This window comes from Cucurbitaria berberidis (assembly GCF_010015615.1).
Source record: "Cucurbitaria berberidis CBS 394.84 unplaced genomic scaffold K460scaffold_4, whole genome shotgun sequence".
In the NCBI taxonomy this organism is placed as follows: domain Eukaryota; kingdom Fungi; phylum Ascomycota; class Dothideomycetes; order Pleosporales; family Cucurbitariaceae; genus Cucurbitaria; species Cucurbitaria berberidis.
The window spans coordinates 638,614-660,052 of record NW_024468938.1 but is presented as its reverse complement, the minus strand read 5'-3'; the positions used below and the strand labels follow the sequence as shown (position 1 = coordinate 660,052).

Below are 21,439 nucleotides of genomic sequence, written 5' to 3'. Positions count from 1 at the left end.
GCTCCTATAGGCCCCACTACAGACTTGCAGTTGCGGGACCAATCATCATGATGGAATTTCGACTTCCATCTCTTGTTCCCAAATCAGCATGTCGGCATTGTAACTTCGTGACGCTAACGTCGAAGATTCCTAGCTTGGGTATAACTGGCATGGGAGCGATCGGGTCATAGGCAGTGTCGTAGTAGTTCGTAGGCCTGTTGCCCAATGGCGGCGTTGCCATCCTTTGAGGCCTTATACATGGTCCTCCAGACTTGTGATGGATATCGGGACTATGAATGACAAGAAACTCACCATGAGGCTGATTGAAAGTAGACATGAATGCTAGAGCAGAGCATCACACATCACTAGCACCCTTATATCGCTCAAGCACATTCACGTTTAGATAATCCATTCATTGACATACACCCTTCCCATCCCATCCTATCCCACCATTGAGAAAGACCCGAGAGCGAGCGAGAGGGCAGAGTAAAATATTCCATGCGATTTTCCCCACTCATATCCAAAAGAAAAATCGAGCAGAGCAGATTTCTTTCGCCCGCAAGATGCCAAAAACGACTCCAAGGCAGGTCCGAGACAACAGGACCGCCTTTGCGCCAAAGACAAAACAAAAGGAAAATACCAAAAAAAATAGAGATATGCAACCATAGGAGTGATGGTGCTGTTTGCCCTGTGTACGCCAAAGCGTCAATCATGAACTTCAATAGACCATGACTCGAGAACCAAAGGCTAGCTAGCAGATGAGAGATATAAATATACAGCGAGCGAATGTGAAGTATGTGTGTGTTTCGAGATGATGGGTAATGAGAATAATGGTAGTGAAGGAGTGTGAGTTGTGGAGGGTAGGAGGCGGTACTAGATACTAAAAACTAGGACATTACTATGCGTAATTCAACGCGCATTTAGCCTCCACGAGCGAATGTAAGAAGCCGTACAATACAACGGCTTGGTGGAATGAAATGAGGACCAAAGGAAATGCTGACAACAAAGGGAATCATGTTGGCTTTGTTGTTGGATATGTGTTGCGGTATGTGGAGGCGCAGTCGGTGACCTGACCAAGTCCGCGTGGGTGAAGAGCGCAGAGCGTGTTCTGGTGCGCATGTATGTGTCAGATGGCGGATCATCCGGTTGGTGTGTCCTCTAATGTATGTGCGGCTTTCTCGCACCCGATGGAGAAAGTGGATTCTTTGGAAGCCGAAACCACATAACTTTAGGTACACGATATATTCTCCGACCTATTTTTGATTGAATAGACAGGCCGGAGTCCGCTCCGCGAGTCTTCTGTCGACTGTTTTATTTTACGAGACGATATCCAAACCAGGCTTCTTAACGCTCACAGTACGTCCCAAATGTTTCGTACGATGGGGTTGCTTCCAGTTTGAACAGGGCTCCGAGGATCGACAGTAGCCTTTTCGGGTGTCCATTGCCGTGGCGGTGGCTCATTCCAATCATGCCCATTACGTCCATCCTTGATGGTTTCATTTGAAGAAGCTGGGCTCGTGTCATCGCCAGTGGAATTGAGATCGACGTGGAAAGGATTTCTAGTAAACTCTTCCGCACGAGGAGACATCAGGGCATCGATATCATCTACAGCGTGCTGAGCAACTGGAGGTTTTGGCAGCTTGGATTCGATTTCTGTCTGCAGCTTGTGCAATTTCCTTTGCTCACGCATATTGGGTGAAGAGAACCTCGTTCGGATAGCTTTGGCTGGGGTGGATAGAAAGGCATGGTCGGGGGCCCGGGGCGTTTCAACCACTTTTGGCGACGTTTCCAAGCCAGGCACGTGGGGCTCCATGGGGACACTAATTTGTGTCTCATGGGGGGAGCTCAAGCTGTCAATACGTGACTGGACTTCAGGATTTTGCTTGGTGTTCAGAGCAGACAGTGAGACGGATGGCTGGAAAAATGATTGCGTCTGGGCTGTGCCGTCAAGGGAAGCAAATCCATTGAAAGTCTGATGCGAAGGGGGCATAATGGCCTGGAAAGAAGGACGGCGGCCTTCATCGTCCTTAAATGCTGCTAAACTAGGTTTATCGAATGGATTGCCAGGGAATTCTGCTCTGGTTGGAGAGGTCAGACCAAATGGATCGTCGTCTGCTATTCTTGGTTTCAGGGGCGTCATGTGGAATTCCATAGCTCGCGGGGATTTCAACTCATCGTCTAGCACATCATCTGCGCTACCAAAGATGTCTTTCGGAAAGTGTGTTGCAACGGGAGACGTGATCTCGGGTTCGAGGTCTAGATCATCAATGGTGGAGTTTTGTGGCTGACCTGATCCGCTCTGCTCGAAGGAAGTAGCACGAGGCGATAAAAGGCCGTAGGATTCATCAATTCCACTAGTGCTTAGACTGGTCATATGGAACTCAGTAGACCTGGGTGACAGGAGTGGAAGCGGTGCCGGGATGTCACGTCCCCTATAAGGTGGCTCAGATGGCTGCGAATCCAGGTCGTAACCTTGTGGCCAGGGATCGATGTCGAACGACGTCTTGACCGGAGACATTATATCTGGCTCCACAGACTGTTCTCTGGGTGCGAAGGATGAAAGATTGAACCTAGCTACGGCAGGTGATTTCAACGCGCTGAAGTTCATCGGCGGTGGTGGTCCTAGATGGACTTCTCGTGAGCTAGGTAACGATGCCTCAGTGTGGTTCTCAAGCGTCCTGAGTGGAAGCTGACGAGAAAAGTTGGGAGCCGAGGGGAGTTGCAGCATCACCTTCTGCTCAGGTTGTGCGACCTCGCTCGTGTGAACCACCTGTGATTGCGCGGGTGACAGATCATCATCGATTATTGAGAGCACAGGTACAATATGACCCTTTGGATCCACATATGGTGTTGTGGTAGGACTAGGTTGCGACGTAGGTTGCGACGAAAGGCCAAAGTGGGTTTGACTAGAGTCCCACGACCGACGGAACCCAGGGGCAAAGGTACCAGTCGGTGCTGACAGAGGACCTGGTGATATGGCCATGATGTTGCCTGTGCTGGCTCGTTGCATGCTGATGTCGCAATCTGGGGGCAATGGAGCTGTCTGAGGAGTACGTGGTCCCGACGAAGTCTCCCTATCGAAAGGCGAGTACCTGTTGGCCCCACCAGTAGAGAGGCCGCCAGACCGCCGACCGAATCCTTGGTTATGGTATGAGCGGCTTTCGTTCTGCCTCAATAGACCATTGCGGAACTCTTGGAGTTGCATGATAAGGTTCATGTTCGGTCCGATCCATTTACTGCGTTTCTTGGCCCGGTCGTATGCTTCTTGTACACTCATTTGCGGATCCTTGTACAGCCCGTAAGCAACAATCAAACTGGCCGAGCGACTGACACCACATTGACAGTGAATAAGAACACGCTTTCCTTGCTGAACGTTGTCGTCCATCATCTTCACCAGTTTATATAAATCAGGCACGATGTCTGTATTGTGCTCCCATGGCATGTGGATATACTCTGGTGTTTTGTATGTCTTGCCATCGATGGTCACGTCACGTGGCGGCACAATGTGCATGGTAGGCGCGGCCTTGGGTGTGGTTGGGGAGCTGTCTTGCCTGCCGGTGGTTGTAGGTTTTGGTCGGTGTGAAAGGGTAGCAAAGTCGACACTCTCGGCTGGCGGCCCATCCACACGCCGAGCATCAATATCCTTTTGCGAGTCTGTTGCGGGCGAGAGGAACGGATTCTTCACTTCGCTAGCGACGTTGATGATGACATCGAAAGTGGTAGCCTGCTCCACGGTGGGCTCGAAGTAGAGGTATACTCCAGACTCGTATATACAAATGGGTCCGTTGGGGTACGCCGCAGGCTTCTCTTCTCGAGATTGAGGAATGTCGAAGTTTTGCTCTTGGTCTTCCTCTTCTTCCATTTCGAAAGGGACCTCGGACAGACCACTGGGGTTGGTCACGATAGGACGCAGAGGAGGTAGTTGCATTCCACCCATTGGGAGCGTACTCTGCGAATATAGTGGCAAGGAAGGAGATGACTGGAAATGGCGCAGTGCTGGGCGGTTAAAGGATGGCGTGGAAGGAATGACAAGCCGTACTGGTTTGTTTTCAGTACTGCCGGGTGTCGATATCGTCAAACTCAGATTCGAGGGCCGTCGCTTAGGCGGTGTGGGAGGCTTAATGAAGAGGGGAGAAGGTGGGGCCGAGCTGTTTCTCTCCTTGGGGGGCACTACTATGGGAGCTGGTGTTTGTGCACGTAGGTTGCTGAGTGAAGAGGTCGTATTGATACCCAGGTTCTTCAGATTCCGCGGCTTCTTTGCAGGTGTCGTGGGCCTCTGCAACTCAAAGAAGTTGTTGGGAGACGAGTCTCCAGGACTGGGTTCTGTTCGTCTTGACCTGAAGTCTGCGACGAAGGACGAAGGCGCAGCCGTCTTGGCCAGAGGAGACTCTGGCGAAACGCCAGGTGACGGGTCGGTAACGGATGATGAGTCCATCGTGGAGATGGTGGTGGTTGGTGAGTTGTCCGAGGAGGCTGTCGAGTTGCTGTCCCGGCTGTCGCGGTGCATGTGGAAGGAAGAAAAGGGTGCGCCCGTGGTTGTGTTCCCGCTCGAAGCAGGCAGTGCTACATTGCCGCCATTTGCGTCTGCGAGATGCTGGAGCCCAGTATTGTGAATCTCTCCTCCGAAGACTGCGCCGAAAGAGGGCATCGGCATGAAGGATCGCGCACTCGTCTGAACCATGCTGGGTTTCCGAGTCTTGGTGGGCGGTGCCAATCTAGGGCAGCGGGTGCCGGTATTACTAGGTCTACGCTGAGTTGGCGGCGAGGTCGAGGGTCGATCGGGGCAGTGGGTGAAGGACTGCTGGGGCTTCTTGGAAGGGAAGGAAGAATTAGGAGTAGAAAAAGCCCTTTTTAACGTCGGACTGTCAGCTTGCTGTAGCAGGGTGGACGGGGCGGACATGGCAGACAGATGCGCGGTTTCGAATTGTGTAGTGTGCGATGGGGCAGCGGGGTATGGAGCGTGTAGACAGGTTCCAGCGAAGCTGTTACCAGATTCCATGGTAGGCGAAAGGGTGTACATGGTCAAGCAGGAAGTGGTAGACAGGTGGCGATTGCCCGTACGCTGTCTGTCGTCAGACAGACATGCTCGCACGGCGGGAGAGTAGGCGGGTAGAGAGGCACAGGAGCGTGGGAATTGGGGCACAAGGAGAGCATGCAGGACGCACCTAGTTGCCAACGGCGAAGTGGGAGCAGCGCTGTTGGTGGTTACAAAGCGAGAATACCAGATCCTCGACTAAGCGCCTGAGGGAGCGACTGGGCCGGCGATGCGCCTATGCCTGGGAAGCGGCGCAGAGAGAGAAGAGTCGAATCGACACGACGCAGTGGGCCCCCGGCGTGCGTTGGTGCAGCTGAGGAAGAGAGGCGGTCGACGAGTTCGCCGTGGGCACTGTCGCCTTCGTCGTGGTCGTCGGTGTCGTCTTGGTCGCGACACACTCTGGATGGACGTGTTGCAGAGTGAAAGAACCAGCTTGGAGCGGACGATGGAAGCCGGTCAATCGCAGAGCCGCTGCCGCCTGGGGGGAGGGGGAGGGGGAGAAGGGGTTCGTGGGAAGGCAAAGCGTGTCGAGTGTGTCAAGGCGACGCTCTCAATGGTGTGGTGAAGATGGGGGAGAGACGAACCAGAGCGCTAATGGCTGTCCAAGCGCCGACCCCCCAAAATAGAACCGCCAGCCGTGCGCTACGAGGGCAGCTGCGACCACTAACAGCGCTAGGCAGATGAAGAAGCCTTTAGCACGCCGCCACTCACCATCCAACACCCTTACAAAGTGCCAGCGCGCGCCGTTGCCTGTTTGCGCGTCTACAACACAATACAATAAAACGATAACACAGTACACAATGGCCATGATCAACCGCACTGGCCGTCCTCATCTCCAAGCCGTGAACGGGGGCTTTGTCGCTTTGTACTGGCCCCCTGGTATGCATTCGCGGGGCGGGAGACGCTAGACGAGCGACATGAGCGTTGAGCAGTCGGCCGAGTAGTAAGTAAAGTAAGTATGTAGGCTTATTGCAGTGACCCTGGACGCGTATCCACGACCCGTTATTGTTTTGATCATCTTACTATCATCATTATTATTTGCCTAACCCTCGAATATGATGCCCTGTCTTTGTGACGGGCCTGCCAGCTTCCTGTTTCGCACACAGGCCTCGCTGCATCCGCCAGGAACCCTAACCTTACCTGGGACATGAATACATATGAACAGGGGAGCTTGTACAGCAGTAAGTACTGTGGTATGCCACCCCATCTCACGACCCGCTCCACCTTGGCCCGACGACCGTCTTCCCACGCGTTGTCCGAGGCACGCAAAAGCAACTCCTCCTGACGTGAAACGCAAGGCTGCCGATGCAAACACAGTCCCCACTTGTTGGCGGGTTGCGCGAGTACAACGCCGCCCGTCATTTGCGACCTCGCACAGCGTACATCGCAGCGTCTCTTGGTCGTGTGAGTAATGTATGCAGTTTCACCTCTGCAGTCTTGACAGTTCCTGCTGTACGCCTATCATTCACAACGCTGGTGCCACCTTTCTCCACCAGTACAGCAGCGTCGTTGGACAGAGCCGCAGCAACATGATCTCCTCGCTCACCATCTCGGTTCCTATAACCTCTCCTGTGATTCGCCCAGGTTGCCCCATCCGGCCAGACAACAGCTCGACGTGGTTTCAGCATCGTAAAGTGTCCAAGAAATGCAACGGTAGAACCGTTCCATCCTTGTGTAGATCTAACGGCACCAAACTGCATCGTCTTGGAGGTGCCAAGTGGCATCGAGATTAGAATCGGATCATATACCACTATTGCCCATAGCGTATTTAGACTCGAAGACCAGTGCCAGGAGGTCGGGTGCGAGTGTCGTGTCAGTCCCCACTTGAAAGAAGAGATGGTATCCTCCCTCGAGCGATGCAACCTTGCGAGTCACCATGATGCTAAGCAAACTAGAGCCTCCACTCTCAGGCTCAGAGGGAGCCCGAGGCCACAAGTCCATCTGCTTGCCATCGGCCACCTCGTCCGGCAAACCCCTAAACCGGGCGTATACGGCGTCTTACCTATTGTTGGAGGTCTGGTCAGCAGGTCACGATACAGGCTGAGCATGTCTTGGATCCAGCAGCGCCGTGACCCATAAAAGAGTGCTGACACATCGGACGCGACTGTTCCGGATCAGGAAACTTGATATCTTCTGGCCATGAACACAAGCGAGTTAGAGGTTGATCGCATGCCTGTGTGCTCATGGGTAAAATGCAATAAATTGCCGAGGTACGATCTGTAGATGCGATTTGGGTGACGTGGCGTTTCTGCTGCAACGGTAAATGATTACGAGTCTGGAGTACGATGGTGAAGTTTGAGTTGAGCTTGTATTGACCTCGACTCGTTTCAAAGTCCGTAGCTGACGTACTCGTTTCGACGGCACTTGACCACAACTATTAGCGCAGCTAAAGCCCAAAGTTAGTGCTGCCATCCTAGATCCATGATGATAGTTGGACAGTATCGAGGTAGACTGCAGAGCTTCAGTGTATTCATTTCACATGATCTGTCTCCTAGTTGAAAGGGTATTGAAGGCTTCAGCCTGCGCAATAAAATGGTGACCGCTAGCCATGGTGCCTATAAAATACGGAGAGAGTACCTGCAGCAGATCACCCCTCGCCGACTCTTCAAGCCAGAAGGACTAGCGACGGTGTTGTTCTTACTGAGCTGGACAATGGTGTTGCGGCACGTGCAGGCGCTAGGCCGGAACCAAACTAGCCCCCACCATTCATTTTTGGATTTTGACTACACTAGCGAAACTGTCAATTTGCTGCAAAATCAGACTGCTCTTCCTCGTCACTAACACAGCAGCAACGCCCACAATAGCCACCATGTCGAGGCCGACCGTTACCGTCATCTCCGCCAAGGGCGAGGCCACCAAGGACACCGTCACCGTCCCCAATGTCTTCAAGGTCAGTTCACCGCCGCGATTCGCAGTTCGCAGTTCGATACACAGAAGTCGGGAGGGAGAAGAGGGACGGAGAGGCTACAATCGCTGGATTGACGCATGTTCTTGGGGATTTGAATCGAGAGGGCATCATTCTATTTGAGCCCAAGCCTTGAGATGCTCTCCCGAGATATGCATTGGATCCGGCGATGGTAGAAGCTTGTGATGCATAAACAATGCTCTCAGGGCTCTGGCGCATTCACTGAACAAGATGCTAACAATCCACAGGCACCCATCCGCCCGGATATCGTCCATGCGGTCCACACTGGCATGAACAAGAACCGCCGCCAGCCATACGCTGTGTAAGCCTTCCTCGCGCGCTGCACAATGGCTATATCTAACAACACACCAGCTCCGAGAAGGCGGGTCATCAGACTTCTGCTGAGTCCTGGGGTACTGGTCGCGCTGTGGCCCGTATTCCCCGTGTCTCTGGTGGAGGAACTCACCGCGCCGGTCAGGCTGCGTTCGGTAACATGTGCCGCTCCGGTCGCATGTTCGCTCCCACCAAGGTCTGGCGCAAGTGGCACCAGAAGATCAACCTAAACCAGAAGCGCTTCGCTACCGCCTCTGCCCTCGCTGCGTCAGGAAGCCCTGCTCTCCTCCTCGCCCGTGGCCACCAGATCAGCACCGTCCCCGAGGTCCCGCTCGTCATCTCCTCGACCGCTTTCGCTGATGCCGCTATCAAGAAGACCTCCGCTGCCATCGCTCTACTCAAGGCTGTCGGTGCCGGTGCTGATGTCGAGAAGGCCAAGAACTCGCGCAAGCTCCGCGCTGGTAAAGGTAAGCTTCGTGGCCGCCGCCACAAGCAGCGTCGTGGTCCCCTTGTCATCTACAACCCCGATGAGGATGGCAAGGACCTCGTCCTTGCTTTCCGCAACATCCCCGGCGTTGAGACCTCGTCCGTCTACTCGCTCAACCTCCTCCAGCTCGCTCCTGGTGGCCATCTCGGTCGCTTCATCGTCTGGACCTCCTCCGCATTCGGTGCCCTGGACACCATCTACGGCTCCACCACCGAGCCCTCAGCGCTGAAGAAGGACTTCCTCCTCCCCTCCACCATCATGAGCCAGCCCGACCTCAGCAAGATCATCAACTCAAGCGATGTTCAGAAGGTCCTCCGCCCCGTCCGCGGCGGTGCCGTCTCCAAGCGCGGCGTAGTACAGAAGAAGAACCCGCTCAAGAACTTCCAGGTCCAGCTCCGTCTCAACCCTTACGCTGCTGCCTTTGCAAAGGAGAAGTTGGGCTCGAAGAAGCTCGAGCAGGGCAAGCCTGAGACCTCTGCCGATTCTTTCTACCAGCTGCTCGACGAGTAGATGGTGCTTGAATTTGATGATTTCCTAAGGTGTCTTTCTTCCGGGATGGAATGGATGGATTACGTGGGTGCAAAGTCATGATAGATGGCTATTATGATGTAGCTGTCTGAACAAAATACCTCATGAGAAGGTTTCTACTTCTTCACATATCTGTCTGAGATGCATGGTGATGTGATCATTGTCAACATGCCACCTTGGTGCAACTTACAGGGCACGCTTAACCTGCAGCTTTCTTAGCCATTTCCAGCGCCCGTTTCTTACTAGCTTGATCCCTCTGCATTGCTACACAACCCAAATCTATTGTTCCTTGGGATATCCGAATTCGTTGCGGCTGAATTCCGACGACGACTTGGTTTGTTCCGTCGAAGCGAGGCCGACCCCCGCACTTTGTGGCTTGTAGCTCCGACTACTCCACTTACCGTATCCAACCGAACCGCGGTTGCTGCTCTACGCCCTATGCCGATTGTCAATAATGCTGTCATTTACGACACTGCCCTTTAAACAATCACTTGACGCCAATTACGGGGTAGCTGCAGGTTATCTAATTTCCACTCTTCGCCTCACAGTCCGAGTGAGCTTCCGACTGTTCGTTCCTTCTACGGTAAGATCCTCCGACAAAAGATTCATCGTTCTTACCGGGACTAAACAATGAGGTCACAGGCAAACTCCAACCATACAAGTCAAGTGGCTACTTAACCAACAATTTTGCCTCTTTGTTGCACACTTCCAGCTCATCTTTGTCACATTTGTCAAAGGGACATTACGGCTTTCCACGGACCTCCATTAGGACCAACTTGGATCCAAAATGCCTCCTCCTACAGGGAAGATCACACTCGGGCGTTACATGTGGGAGCGCCTCCACCAAGTTGGCATCAACACAATCTTTGGCGTGCCAGGGGATTTCAACCTACAGTTCCTCGATTACATCTTCCATGTCGACGGTCTAAACTGGGCAGGCAACCAAAATGAACTCAACGCAGCGTACGCTGCCGACGGATATGCCAGGGTCAAGGGCGTACCTGGATGTCTGGTGACTACGCACGGTGTCGGAGAACTATCTGCTCTCAATGGGATTGCTGGAGCGATGAGCGAGCAGGTCAAGATCATCCATGTTGTGGGGCAGACGACGCGCGGTATGCAGAAGCATCATATGATGATCCATCATTCCATTGGGGATAAGCCGGATCATCAGCAGTACAACAGGGCGTCTGTGGGACTGCGATATGCGGCTGCTGAGCTGTGGGATGTGAAGACTGCGCCGAAGGAGATTGACCGCGTGATTCGGGAGTGCTTCATCAAGAGCGGACCGGTGTATATCTTCTTGCCACTGGATCTGAGCGCTGAAGAGGTGGATGCTAGTCTTTTGGACACGCCGATTGATGTCCATCCGCATGTTGACGAGAAGGCGCAGGAAGAAGCTGTCAGGGCGATAACGTCCGCCATTTCGGAAGCTCAACAACCTACTATCCTCGTGGATGCTTTGGTGCAACGCTTTGGAGCGGAACAAGAGACTCGGCAGGTTGTCAAGAAGCTCAACGTGCCGTTCTTCTCCGCGAACATGGGCAAGGGCATTGTCGACGAGACGGAGGAGACGTATGTTGGTGTGTGGAATGGCGAAGTCAGCTCTCCGGGTGTCAAGGAGGTTGCAAAGGCTGCAGATCTAGTCATCACGTTGGGCTACATACCCGCTGACACAAATTCCGCTGCTTTCTCGAGGAAGCTGGAGGTAGAGAGAACGATTCACGTGAACCCATTCGATGTCGTAGTAAGTTCTCCAAGACACGGCCGCATAGGTTCTACAGAAAGACTCAGTTGAAGACTAACGCAATGATAGGTCAAAGGGAAGACGTATCCCAACATCTCCATCAAACCCCTCCTAGCGGCACTATTCGAAGCCCTCCCGTCCACCCCAAAGCATCAGATCTCGAAACCCCAGCTCCCGCCTCTACGCACACCCCTCGATCAAGACGCAACACACCTAACGCAATCCTTTCTCTGGCCACAGATTGAAGCGTTTATCCGCCCAGCCGACATCATCGTCAGCGAAACAGGGACATCGAACTTTGGCCTCTGCGACATTACGTTCCCAATGAATATCCGCTTCATCACGCAGATATACTACGGTATGTGGGCATTCCCCATGCTAATAGCGCGTGTGCAAGATATGTGAAAACTGACGATACCTCGATTTGATAGGCAGCATCGGGTTCGCTACAGCTGCAACGCTCGGCGTGGAAGTCGCACGACGCGAACAAGAGCAGGAGATGAAACAGCCGGGGAGAACAATACTATTCACAGGCGATGGGTCCATGGCGCTTACGATCCAGGAGATTGGCACCATGATCAAAGCAGGCATCAAGCCGATTCTGTTCGTCATTAACAACGAGGGGTATACCATTGAGCGGTTGATCTGGGGAGCGAAACAACGTAAGTGCTACTCTTCTTCGCCATCATCATCCATCTTTACTTGATTGAGGCGACGATTGCTAACCTCCCATTCCGCGAGCTCAGCGTACAACGATATCGTGCCGACAAACTACAAGCACCTCCTCCCACTTTACCACCACCCTTCGCCGGAGACTTCTTTCCATCGCGCAACGACAAAGGAAGAGCTTACTGCTGTTCTCGCCAAGCCTGAGTTGCAGAATCCGACTCATCTCCAGCTGGTCGAGCTGGTGATGGATAAACTTGATACGTCGTGGAAGCTGGGGACGCTGTTGGCGTGGAGGAGTGAGGAGCACAAGGAGTATCTGACGAGAGAAGGATTTGTGGATACGTATGGAGGGTGGGGATTAGATGGGAAGGCGGGAGGGGACGTGAAGTGGAGTTAGTTAGCGTGTGAGAGATGAGACTACAGCGTGGGAAAGTAGTTGAAATGTGAACATGTCACCGCATAGCAAAATAACAGCTTATGCCTATTAGATTTTGTACCTTCTTATCAGCTACCAGAGCTCTGCTCCGTCGCCCCTACGACAGAAGACATCTTCGCATCCTCAAAACTCGCCAATTTAAAGTCATACGGAAGTTCAAAGTCTGCTCTCGGATCGCCGTGAAAAGGCAAAAAGTCGACGATGAGCGAGTCTTTAACTGCGAAGACAGAGTCGTCGTCAATGTACTTGCTCTTGCGGTCGAAGATTTGCGTGACAATGGGTTTGTAACCAGGCGCTGTGATCTAATCACCATGTTAACGAACCAGTACCCATTTCCCCCCTTTTCCGCTCCATTTACGCACTCCCCCACACACCCACATCACCGAAAAGAGGGAGGTGGGTAGCTCCTCACGCGATGCCAACGAAGAAAGGTTCAACATACCAAGAAATGAATATGCGCCGGGCGAAACGGATGCCGATCCAGCGCCTGCAGCACTTTCCCCGCAGGCCCATCAAACGGAATAGGATACGGCACTGGTCTCAAGCAGTAAAAATCGTACTCCCCTCCCTTCCCTGTAGTAAACCTTCCGCGCAAGTTCATCTCCGGTTGGTCCGGGTCCTGCTGCTCGTACAGTCCGTTCGGCGCCGTGTGCCAGACGTCGACGACGGCGCCCTCGATTGGGTTTCCCGTTGCAAAGTCCGAGACGGTGCCGTGCATCCAGGTCCGATCGCCCTGTGCGTTGACCGCGTCGGAGACGATGCAGGACCCGTTGGGCAGGCGGGGCGCGTTGTGGCGGTAGAAGGGGCCGAGGATGGCGGTGGCGGTGGGTTCGTCGGCGGCCGTCGAGGCGAGTTTGTAGGTTATCTCGTCGACGAGCGATTCGAGGCCCAGGATGTCGCAGACGAGTTGGCCTTCGTTGCGCTTGTCCGTCGACATGCGGCCTGCTGCGTTCATCTGTGCAAGTCTGTCAGCGCTGCACAGATTCACGGACTTGTCAAATACGTACAAGTTCAACGCCCACCATCCATTCATCCACTGTGAGCTCATTTTCCCGCGCAAAGTCATGGAGATGGTTTATCAAGCCCGCGGTCAACTGTCGCACTCTAGGCGTCGCTTTCGGGCCCGTCGCATTGATCACCGCGGCTGTGAACTCTGGATTGTACTTGTGTTCTTTGCTGTTTGGTACTGCGGGGGCGTGGGATACCATTGTATCTGCAGTTGGCTTTTTATGCCCGTCTTGTTGATACTGCTGTACACAGGACGCGTCTGATGCCAGGTAGGTCTGTATAACTGGATTAGAAACTACGGAAGAAGGGTCAGTATAGGAGGGTTAATAGTGATCAAATGAGTTTGTGAGCATGTTTTAGTGGTTTAATAGCTGCGAGACACGCGGGGTGCAGCGGTTATGTGATGCGGTTGCGGGGAGTTGTTGTCGGTCGCGGTGCGCTATCCGAACCTAGGATTGAACAGCCAATCAGGAAAGATGAGATCAAACGTCGCGGTAACGACGCGCCGTCAGAGTGGACGCCTTCGAGGGAAGATGAAGTAGATTCGCAAGATGAGTTCTATATAACGAGGTCATTTCTTGGAACATGTCTTCAAATTGTTCGAGTATGGTATGATGGACATTAAAATCCGCGTAATGCTGCATGTAATCAATCTTTTCAGAACCCAAAGCCCATCGCTATAGCAATTGAAAGATATAGCCATATAACTCCAAAACGTCACTTGAATGCACCTCTCCCAATGATGGATATCTCAATCAATCGCTGTCATCCTCTACCCTGGCACGCTTCGCAGACCTCCCCTCTGGTTCCTGGATACCATAGCGCTTCTCGCCAGTCTTCTCGCCCTTTTCCCCTCGTACTTCATCGATCATCTGGTTGATGTTGAAAGGGTCGTCCGCTTCCTTCTCAAACTGCACCGGGCCGTCACGAGTTTCCTGCAGATCCGCGCCCTTGAAGCCCTCTTTGGCCTTACCCAAGACCTCAAACTTGCTGGACTTTGTGATTCGATCATACGTCTTCCCCTCGTCTTCGCCGTCATCTTCTTGCACGCTCGGGCGGTAGATGCTGCTGATGGCGTCCTGGGCTGCAAAGAGAGGCTTATCGTAGTGGTTGTCCTCGTTGATACCTGCATTGAACCCACTGGACTGATTGAACAAACGTGAATCGTACATGTTCTCTCCACTTTGTGTCGGCTTCGCAAGACCAAGTGCAACCTTTTCGGATATGTCGCGGTTCTGCTCGCGGGCAAGCATTTGTATCTTGCGCTCGGTGCCCATTTTCGATTGGCGGAACTCGCGTTGAAAGTCTTCTCGGCGTTCCTTGCGAGCCTCCTCTCGCTTCTTCACCGCCTCTTCCTCTGAGTCGGTGTCTGAGTCGCTTTGTGAATGTCGGCGTGAAGTATTCGCACGCTCCTCGCGCGCCTGTTTTGCTAGGTTGCGCAAGTGGTCCTCCTTCTGCAGCTTCTCCTTCTCTGCCAGCCGCTGTTGCATAATCGCGCGTTGCTTGACTTCTTCTCGCGCATGTCGGTCTGCCGCTTGAAGCGCCTCGCCAAACTGTGCAAACTTGTCATTGATGGTAATGTCTTGAAGACCCCGGCCATCTGCTGCGAGACGCTTGTCTAGTGGCACTGTGTAACCTTTGGGATTCTTCCAGTTACTGATGGGTGGCGGGATCTTCCACATTTCCTGGTCTTCGGCGGTGAGTTTTCGGGGGGGTGAATGGAGGACTGGCGGCGGGGGGGAGGGTGGTCCGCGTGGAATTCGTTTGTGCTTGAACTTTGGGGGTTCTAGGGGATCGAGCTGTCTCTGCTGGATCTTGAAGATGCGCGTCTTGCCCTGGGCCTCGCCCATCTGTGCGGTCGGTGTGTACCTCACAAAGGTGGGTTCGTCATCCTTGCGCCCCTGGACGTTCTTTGGTTTCTGTGCGGCAGTCTGGCCAGCGACCAGCGCCATGAGCGCCTGCTCCGTCTTCTCTTTTGTCGCCTGAACCACCTCCTGGCTGGGCCTGGCTAGGTCCAGCTCCCCAGCATCTGCCTGCTGCCGCAGCGGGATAAGATCTTTGAAGCTCGCTTGCACTATGCGCGAGTCGCTGTGCCCACGTCGCGCAATCTCGTCGTATTTTGTCTTGCCCTCGCCGTCGACTCTCCGTACGAGCGCATTGGAAGTGGATGCTGTGCCTTTCCTCCCCATGTCCAGCGGGTACTGTGCAACGTGGACTTCTGGGAACGCGCCTCCATCACCAAAGTCTTCAGCGGTACGCGGCCGCCAGCTCTGCCTGCTGCCGTATGCGGGGGGGCCATTCTGTCGTCGCGCAACCTGCGTCTCGAACTGCTCGGAGGTTAGGACGCGCGTGCTTCGTGTGAGCTCCTCCTCCTCGCCCGTGTATTTCGGCTTGGGTAGCGACTTGGACAAGGCGGCGACGGACATGGTGGGCGACGGAGTAAGAGCAGTTGGCCGTCGGGATCGATCGCGGAGACGTGATGGTGTTGATGCAAGATTATTTCACCAGAGTCTCGGCGTTGGTTTTGCCGCAATCCGATATCACGTGCCATGGTAGCCTGGCCCGCACAGTTGCGTACAGTATGCACGGATGGTAAGTGAAACAATGGGCCAAGCTAAGAGGAAAGGAATGCTGCCGTGGCCGGTCGCGTGTATGCCATGCAGAGGAGGCCTGATCGGTGTCAAGATGTAGGTAGTGTGTGTCTTTTTATAACCCAGAACTCTTCATACAGCTACAACTTTCCGACATGGTTCAAACTCCTGCTTAAGATGTACATTCTTGCAAGGCTTCTCTCGACCTCACAGACGAAGACAAAGATATTTACTCATCGATGTGATAGACGTGCAGAGTGGCAGTGCCCTTCTGGCTCGCTACCGCCCGTCTCCGTGTGGCAGGGGTGTGGAGTGGACATGCAGGAACCAGTTCACGAGCAGGCTGGACAAAGATTCTCAGCAACAGCACAGTCAATTGTATAAAATGATATTGGAGAGGCGTTGCTTGTCTGCACTATCACTGATTTAGATATTGATTGGTGATAAAACCCCCGGAGTTGCATCGAAAACTTGTCAATGCAGTACTATCACAACAAGCCAATTCTTGCTTTTACCACGGCTGGCGGCATCTAGGACATGATTGCCGACCTGGTCAGGACACTGGGCTGTTGATCAAACATGAGAATGGCCATGCCCTGCCGTGTTTCATCTTTTGAGCAGCCATTGTGGCCTCATTGAAGACTCGAGCAGGCAGGGCGATGACACTCAGTCCAGCAGAAGTCAACACAAATCGCTGGACAGACTTCACCCCAGGACCTTGACGTCTCCCGTCCAGCTGCACGTCACTTCCATCGCTACGGGAACGGCCTCGGGCCTCTCATTTGCTGCGACGGGATGGGATGGGATGGGATTGTGACGCCCCGTGCAGATAGTAGTTCCGCCCGCCTAGCAACGAATCGGTCCTTGGTCAGGAAGCTATCCAAGCGTGAGCGTCGCAGGCGCGGGAGAGCCGTCGTTTTGCGTGGGACGGACATTCAGGAGCGAGCATGCGAAACCTTGGACGGCTCTGCGTAAGACTGCGGGTCTCTTAGCAACCATAAGGCGCCGAGCATGGTCTTTGCGACTGTACTGCGCTGAACCCTGTCTGGTGTGTGTGTGTGTGTGTGTGTGCCAGCGCACCTTGGGAAAACCTGCAGCTATGCGCCGCCATTTTCGCAAGTCATCTGGAGAAGGATCAAAGAAACAACACCATCACCACCACGCAGAGCGCCAATCCTCCTCTCAGACCTCTCAGACCTCGCAGCCAGCGCCGCCCAAGCTCCAGCGTACCAGCACCGCGCCCGAGGCACCGCCGTCGTTGTTGCGCCTGCCCTCGACGAGCTCCACTGCGCCCTCAGCGTCTTCACGGTCGCGACGCACCACCAACCCCTCCACACCCACGGCACCCTACTCGGCCTCTGCAGCGACCTCGCCCTCGTACTTTTCCCCACAGCCCCAGGCCACACCAGCCCAGAGCCCCCGCTCGCCGCCGCCGGGGACGAGACGACCGCCAGCGTCCCACAGTGGCCATGGCATAGACAACTCACGTGGACCGCCCGTCACACTGCTCACACGCGGCAACTCGGACATTGCGCGCCGCAGCACCCAAAACCCGGCCGATTTTGCATTTGCCCAGCAGCAATTCGTGCAGCTCGGGCTGGTCCCATCCAGTGGCAGTGGAAGTGGAAGTAGCTCGCAGAAGCAGAGGTCGACCCGACGGCGAGAGTCTGTAGCTGCGAGCGACGCCCCGCAAACACAACAACAACAACCACAACCACAACAACAGCAAGCAAACACGCCCGCCCCCGCCGTGACTCGACGAAACTCGACAAGCAGCTCTCGGCCCGCGCAACCCATGGCGAGCTCCATGTACCAGTCGTCCAAGTACGAGCCAGGCCCGCGCGGCCAGTTGCGAGACCCCAGGCATGACGACGAGGACAGCTCAAGTACAGATGGCGAGCAGACGGAAGACCTCTTCATGAAGGTCGCCGCAGACAGCGCGCCCAGGCCGCGTCCAGTGGATCCAACAGCTCGCATGGACAGACTAAAAGTGAGTGACGTGCCCGACTACAGAACACAGCCATGTTTCCCTATTTCCAAGCTGACCATCGCAGTCACGATTGGCCCGAGTCAATGGACGACAGTCCCTCCCATCCGCTCCCTCGCCTGTATACACCCCCTCTACCACACCCATCACAACCCGGATACCCACCTCAGCCGAGCCCCGGTCCAGCGGCCAGCGCCGCGCATCGCACCTGCCCACCTCGTCCAGAAATATACCAGAGCGATCTTCGCCCTCGCCAGCCCTTTCCACTCCCCGGACGCGCCCTCCTGAACTATCTCACAAGGCCTCGTTCTCGTCACGGAAAGACACGGAGCTCTCCCCGCGCGACTTCCTCGCCCAATTCCAACGCCGGCCATCGCAACCAGACACGCTTCTCACACCCCCTGCTCGGACAGGAACCTACCGGCCCTCCAACCTAAACTACTCGTCTTCCCGTGATGACTCTAGGACACCCCACATGGAGCCAGCGTATGAGACGGCATCTCGCGCTGACGGTACCGAGTCCCATGGTTCCACGGGACCGGCAGCCTCGGTATGGGACGAACTCGACGAGCTCAAAACGCGCATTCGAAAGATTGAGAAGATGGGAGGCAAGATCCCGGCCACTTCCAACGCCATCATGTCTCAAGCGGCAGCCGATCGCCCTCGAACCGCAAACACGTCAGCCACAACAGTCTCATCGTCCCCGAAGCAGCAGCGCAAATCCAACATATCTCCCCCTGAGTCAGCAGTCGAGACCCAGACGCCCACGGGCATCAGGATTCATCCTTTGCTGCGTGAAGCGCTTGCAAAGGCGAAACATCACATTTTGCCTTCTGTGTACCGTGCATTGGAAGCAACAGCATCCGAGGCACTTACATTGGCGGAAATGACTGGCAGTGCAGGACCCCAGGGCACATTCCACTCCGCCAGTTCCATTCTTGGTAGCACCGGTACGTCCGATCGCCAGGTTCGCCGCAAAGCCGACAATATCTGCCGCAGCTTGACAGAACTCTGCATAGCCATGTGCGACAACAACAAGACAGATCTTGCGAGTCCGGCCTTGAGAACGTCTGCAGCTACAGTATCACGCCGGCCAAGTGTGCAGATTAACGGGGATTCACCGACCGTTCGGCAGAGCATAGAACCCGAGAGCAACACAATATCAGGTGTCAGCCCCAGCAGAGCGCTTTCGCGAATCGAGGCGCGAAGGTCGAGTATGCTCGCTGGCGACGTGAACGGGAGCCAACGAGACCGCAACCAAGCCTTTGACGACAGAGAAACCCCATCACGGCTGCAACGCGCTGGCACAAGCTTCCATCGGACTCGTGAAAGTATGAATGATGACGAAGAATATGACCCAACACTACGAGCCCCTTCCCGCGCCATGAGCGATTTCAGATCCGTTCGCTCTTTAGGGGAAAATAGGTACAGCAGCGGCAGGCAATACACTTCACGGGAGCCCATGCCTGAGCTGCAACCGTCGCCTGCGCTTCAACCCACACCACTAGCTCGTCGACCCACAGTGACAGGTGTCACGAACGAGAACAGTTTACTCTACAGAGACGGCCCTAGACGCTACGACTTCCGCGAAAGCTCCCCTGCCTACGAAAAGCAGATGTCGGGTGGTTTGCGAGCCCAAGCACAATTTAGCGCTGCTCGTAACCCCAACAGAAATTCGATTGGCGGCATAGCTGATCTTGGCCGCAGCGTGAGCCTGGGAAGGAGGATGAGGGGATCAAGTACTGGAGAGTGAGCGGATGAAGCAGTATTGCAAGTCTTGAGCGTCTGTTGACGATCGGAACGATACAAGGCAGTTTACTATTCGCGCGGCGGTTGACAGGGCCGCGCCCAGCACACGAAACGTCGATACGCATTTTACGAAAAGAAGTTGTGAGCGTTGGCCAAGATTTGATTTTACTTGTACGGAGACATTTCGACATGCAGAGTACTTCAGCATCTATCGGACTCTCTGGGGGGATACAGCAAGGTCGATACGATTATTGGCGTAGAGACTCGCGCCGTTGACTACGATTGCGAATAGAGCCTCGAAGACGAAGGCGGTTGACTTTTTCACGATAGCATCTTCAATAGACGCATGGAGCATTAGCGTGTACTTACAGCATCGGGTATCAAGGGCAGTATGGAGTTTGCACGGGATGGTAGGCGTTTCAATGACGTAGCTTCAGTATATACCAAGCTCTTTCCGCAAAGCTGGACAGCACTTTATGTATATATTCAGCAATCTTCTCTTGACGACGTTTTCCTTCCTCGATGTGGATCAGTGTGAATCGCGACCTTGGATAACTGAAGTGTTTCATTATGACAAGATATATATCCGAGTCCGATCGTGGTATCATATTATCGTCTTCCCTCCCTCCCCCATGCCATGTCTCCATCTTCCCTGCATCCACCAACTAACCTACTTATTCTGACCGTCCTCTTTCTTCCCGCCCAGAAACCCACCCACATATCCTCCCGCGCTCTTCGCTCCGCCCGCAACACTCCCAACACCGCCCTTTACACCCTCCGCAGCACTCTGTCCATACCTACCCAACTCGTCAGCCACGCCACGCATCACCAAATGGGTGGCACACCTACCCTCCCAACGGGCCCTGGCTCTCAACACCACGCCCCTTGTCATCCTTGCCGCCTCGCTCAGCGCGATTGATTCCTTCCTTGGAGAAGGCGTCGCCGAGGGGTTGGGCCAGGCCGCCTTTGCCCACTTGGCCTGCGACAAGGTTGTTTACGCCGTCTTGGAGGTTGTCGACTTGGTCTACGCCTGTGACTTTTGTTTTGTCGAGGTTTTCTAACCGTCGAGGGGGTGTTAGCTTCTGTTTCTGGGGGGTTTGGTTGGTGTAAGGGGGAAGGGGAGGAGGACGCACGTTTTGTAGCGTAGCTTGCTTTGTTGTCTTTGGTGAACCAGCTTAGGTACTTGTCTTCGATCCAGGGCATCCAGCTTTCGTACTGCTTGTTGTAGTACTCGCCCGCGGCCTGTTTGTACGTTTTGCTCTGCTGACTGTTGTTGGTGTTGTTGTCCGTCATGATGAAGTCGTCTGAAAGTCTAGTTCCAAAGGTAGTTAAGGAGTTTTGAGAAGTGTTGAAGTGGTGAGAGACGTGTCGAGCATGTGAAGGTCCTATATTAGGCAAACCCAACTCTATATACTAGCCTTCCCGCTATCCAATTTCAACCTGCATCATCATTAACAAGTGATCTCATCAGCCACCGCATCTGAAATCACCGTTGCAGGTTTGTGACCCGCCGGTGCGACCATCCAAACCTTGCCAGTGCAGGAGTGGGTGGGGGGGCTTTCCCGCGCCCATACGTCATTCCGCCAACTTCAACTCCTCTACCAAGTCTTCACCAAACCAATCATGCGCACCTCAACAACACCTATTCCCTTCCTAACGGCCGTTCTGGACGTCTGTGTGGCTGCTTCAACGGTGCCAACGGCGCGAGGTCGTGATGCGTTAAATCGCACGCGCGACGATCACTGGGTCTAGGCCTCGGGTTGGGGGGGTTTGGGGGTGGAAGACTGACGAGATACGATAGCAGTGGCTGTGCGTAGACTGCTTACGTGTTCAGCTTTCGGTTTACGCCACGGTGCTTCTTCGTATTCGCGAATCGCTGTGCCTCATTGCGTTATGAGAAACGCCGGAAATGCCCCATCCAACCCCAGTAAACAACGTCGTCTGCAAGTCGTCTCTTGGCATGTTAAGAGTTGGTTGAACATGTC

The 21,439-nt window shown here is 54.3% G+C and overlaps 7 protein-coding genes across 7 annotated transcripts; 3 read left to right on the top strand and 4 right to left on the bottom strand.

The window, feature by feature from the left end:
• Positions 1-1,330: 1,330 nt before the first annotated feature.
• K460DRAFT_356665 (uncharacterized protein) lies at positions 1,331-6,714 on the bottom strand (the record flags this gene model as incomplete). The annotated part of the gene is made up of 5 exons (XM_040931974.1): positions 1,331-5,064; positions 5,202-5,492; positions 5,726-5,776; positions 6,155-6,255; positions 6,398-6,714. The coding sequence occupies 5 exons, from the start codon at positions 6,712-6,714 to the stop codon at positions 1,331-1,333; spliced, it is 4,494 nt and encodes a 1,497-aa protein (XP_040785419.1).
• A 1,055-nt stretch (positions 6,715-7,769) lies between these two features.
• On the top strand, positions 7,770-9,560 carry K460DRAFT_367794 (60S ribosomal protein-like protein L4). The gene is made up of 3 exons (XM_040933648.1): positions 7,770-7,904; positions 8,168-8,241; positions 8,292-9,560. The coding sequence occupies exons 1-3, from the start codon at positions 7,824-7,826 to the stop codon at positions 9,247-9,249; spliced, it is 1,113 nt and encodes a 370-aa protein (XP_040785418.1). The 5' UTR covers positions 7,770-7,823; the 3' UTR covers positions 9,250-9,560.
• A 494-nt stretch (positions 9,561-10,054) lies between these two features.
• K460DRAFT_407237 (pyruvate decarboxylase-like protein) lies at positions 10,055-12,080 on the top strand (the record flags this gene model as incomplete). Its single annotated transcript, XM_040937051.1, has 4 exons — positions 10,055-11,014; positions 11,084-11,372; positions 11,446-11,676; positions 11,761-12,080. The coding sequence occupies 4 exons, from the start codon at positions 10,055-10,057 to the stop codon at positions 12,078-12,080; spliced, it is 1,800 nt and encodes a 599-aa protein (XP_040785417.1).
• Positions 12,081-12,187: 107 nt separating this feature from the next.
• Positions 12,188-13,327, bottom strand: K460DRAFT_407236 (aromatic compound dioxygenase; the record flags this gene model as incomplete). The annotated part of the gene is made up of 3 exons (XM_040937050.1): positions 12,188-12,421; positions 12,562-13,074; positions 13,127-13,327. The coding sequence occupies 3 exons, from the start codon at positions 13,325-13,327 to the stop codon at positions 12,188-12,190; spliced, it is 948 nt and encodes a 315-aa protein (XP_040785416.1).
• A 324-nt stretch (positions 13,328-13,651) lies between these two features.
• Positions 13,652-15,553, bottom strand: K460DRAFT_314547 (uncharacterized protein; the record flags this gene model as incomplete). Its single annotated transcript, XM_040930283.1, has 1 exon — positions 13,652-15,553. One exon carries the CDS (start codon positions 15,551-15,553, stop codon positions 13,883-13,885), a length of 1,671 nt encoding a protein of 556 aa, XP_040785415.1. The 3' UTR covers positions 13,652-13,882.
• A 1,264-nt stretch (positions 15,554-16,817) lies between these two features.
• On the top strand, positions 16,818-19,458 carry K460DRAFT_407234 (uncharacterized protein; the record flags this gene model as incomplete). Its single annotated transcript, XM_040937049.1, has 2 exons — positions 16,818-17,708; positions 17,773-19,458. 2 exons carry the CDS (start codon positions 16,818-16,820, stop codon positions 19,456-19,458), a joined length of 2,577 nt encoding a protein of 858 aa, XP_040785414.1.
• Positions 19,459-20,151: 693 nt separating this feature from the next.
• Positions 20,152-20,913, bottom strand: K460DRAFT_314541 (uncharacterized protein; the record flags this gene model as incomplete). Its single annotated transcript, XM_040930282.1, has 3 exons — positions 20,588-20,913; positions 20,304-20,511; positions 20,152-20,251 (listed from the first exon to the last, which is right to left on the bottom strand). Coding segments are annotated over exons 1-3 (468 nt in total), but the record flags the coding sequence as incomplete, so codon positions are not given.
• Between the last annotated feature and the right edge of the window lie 526 nt (positions 20,914-21,439).

Excerpts from the sequence above, each read along its gene's own strand:
- K460DRAFT_367794 (XM_040933648.1), top strand. The coding sequence starts at position 7,824 with ATGTCGAGGCCGACCGTTACCGTCATCTCCGCCAAGGGCGAGGCCACC. Across the intron at positions 7,905-8,167 it reads CCGTCCCCAATGTCTTCAAG|GCACCCATCCGCCCGGATAT; the intron begins GTCAGTTCACCG and ends AACAATCCACAG. Across the intron at positions 8,242-8,291 it reads CGCCGCCAGCCATACGCTGT|CTCCGAGAAGGCGGGTCATC; the intron begins GTAAGCCTTCCT and ends ACAACACACCAG.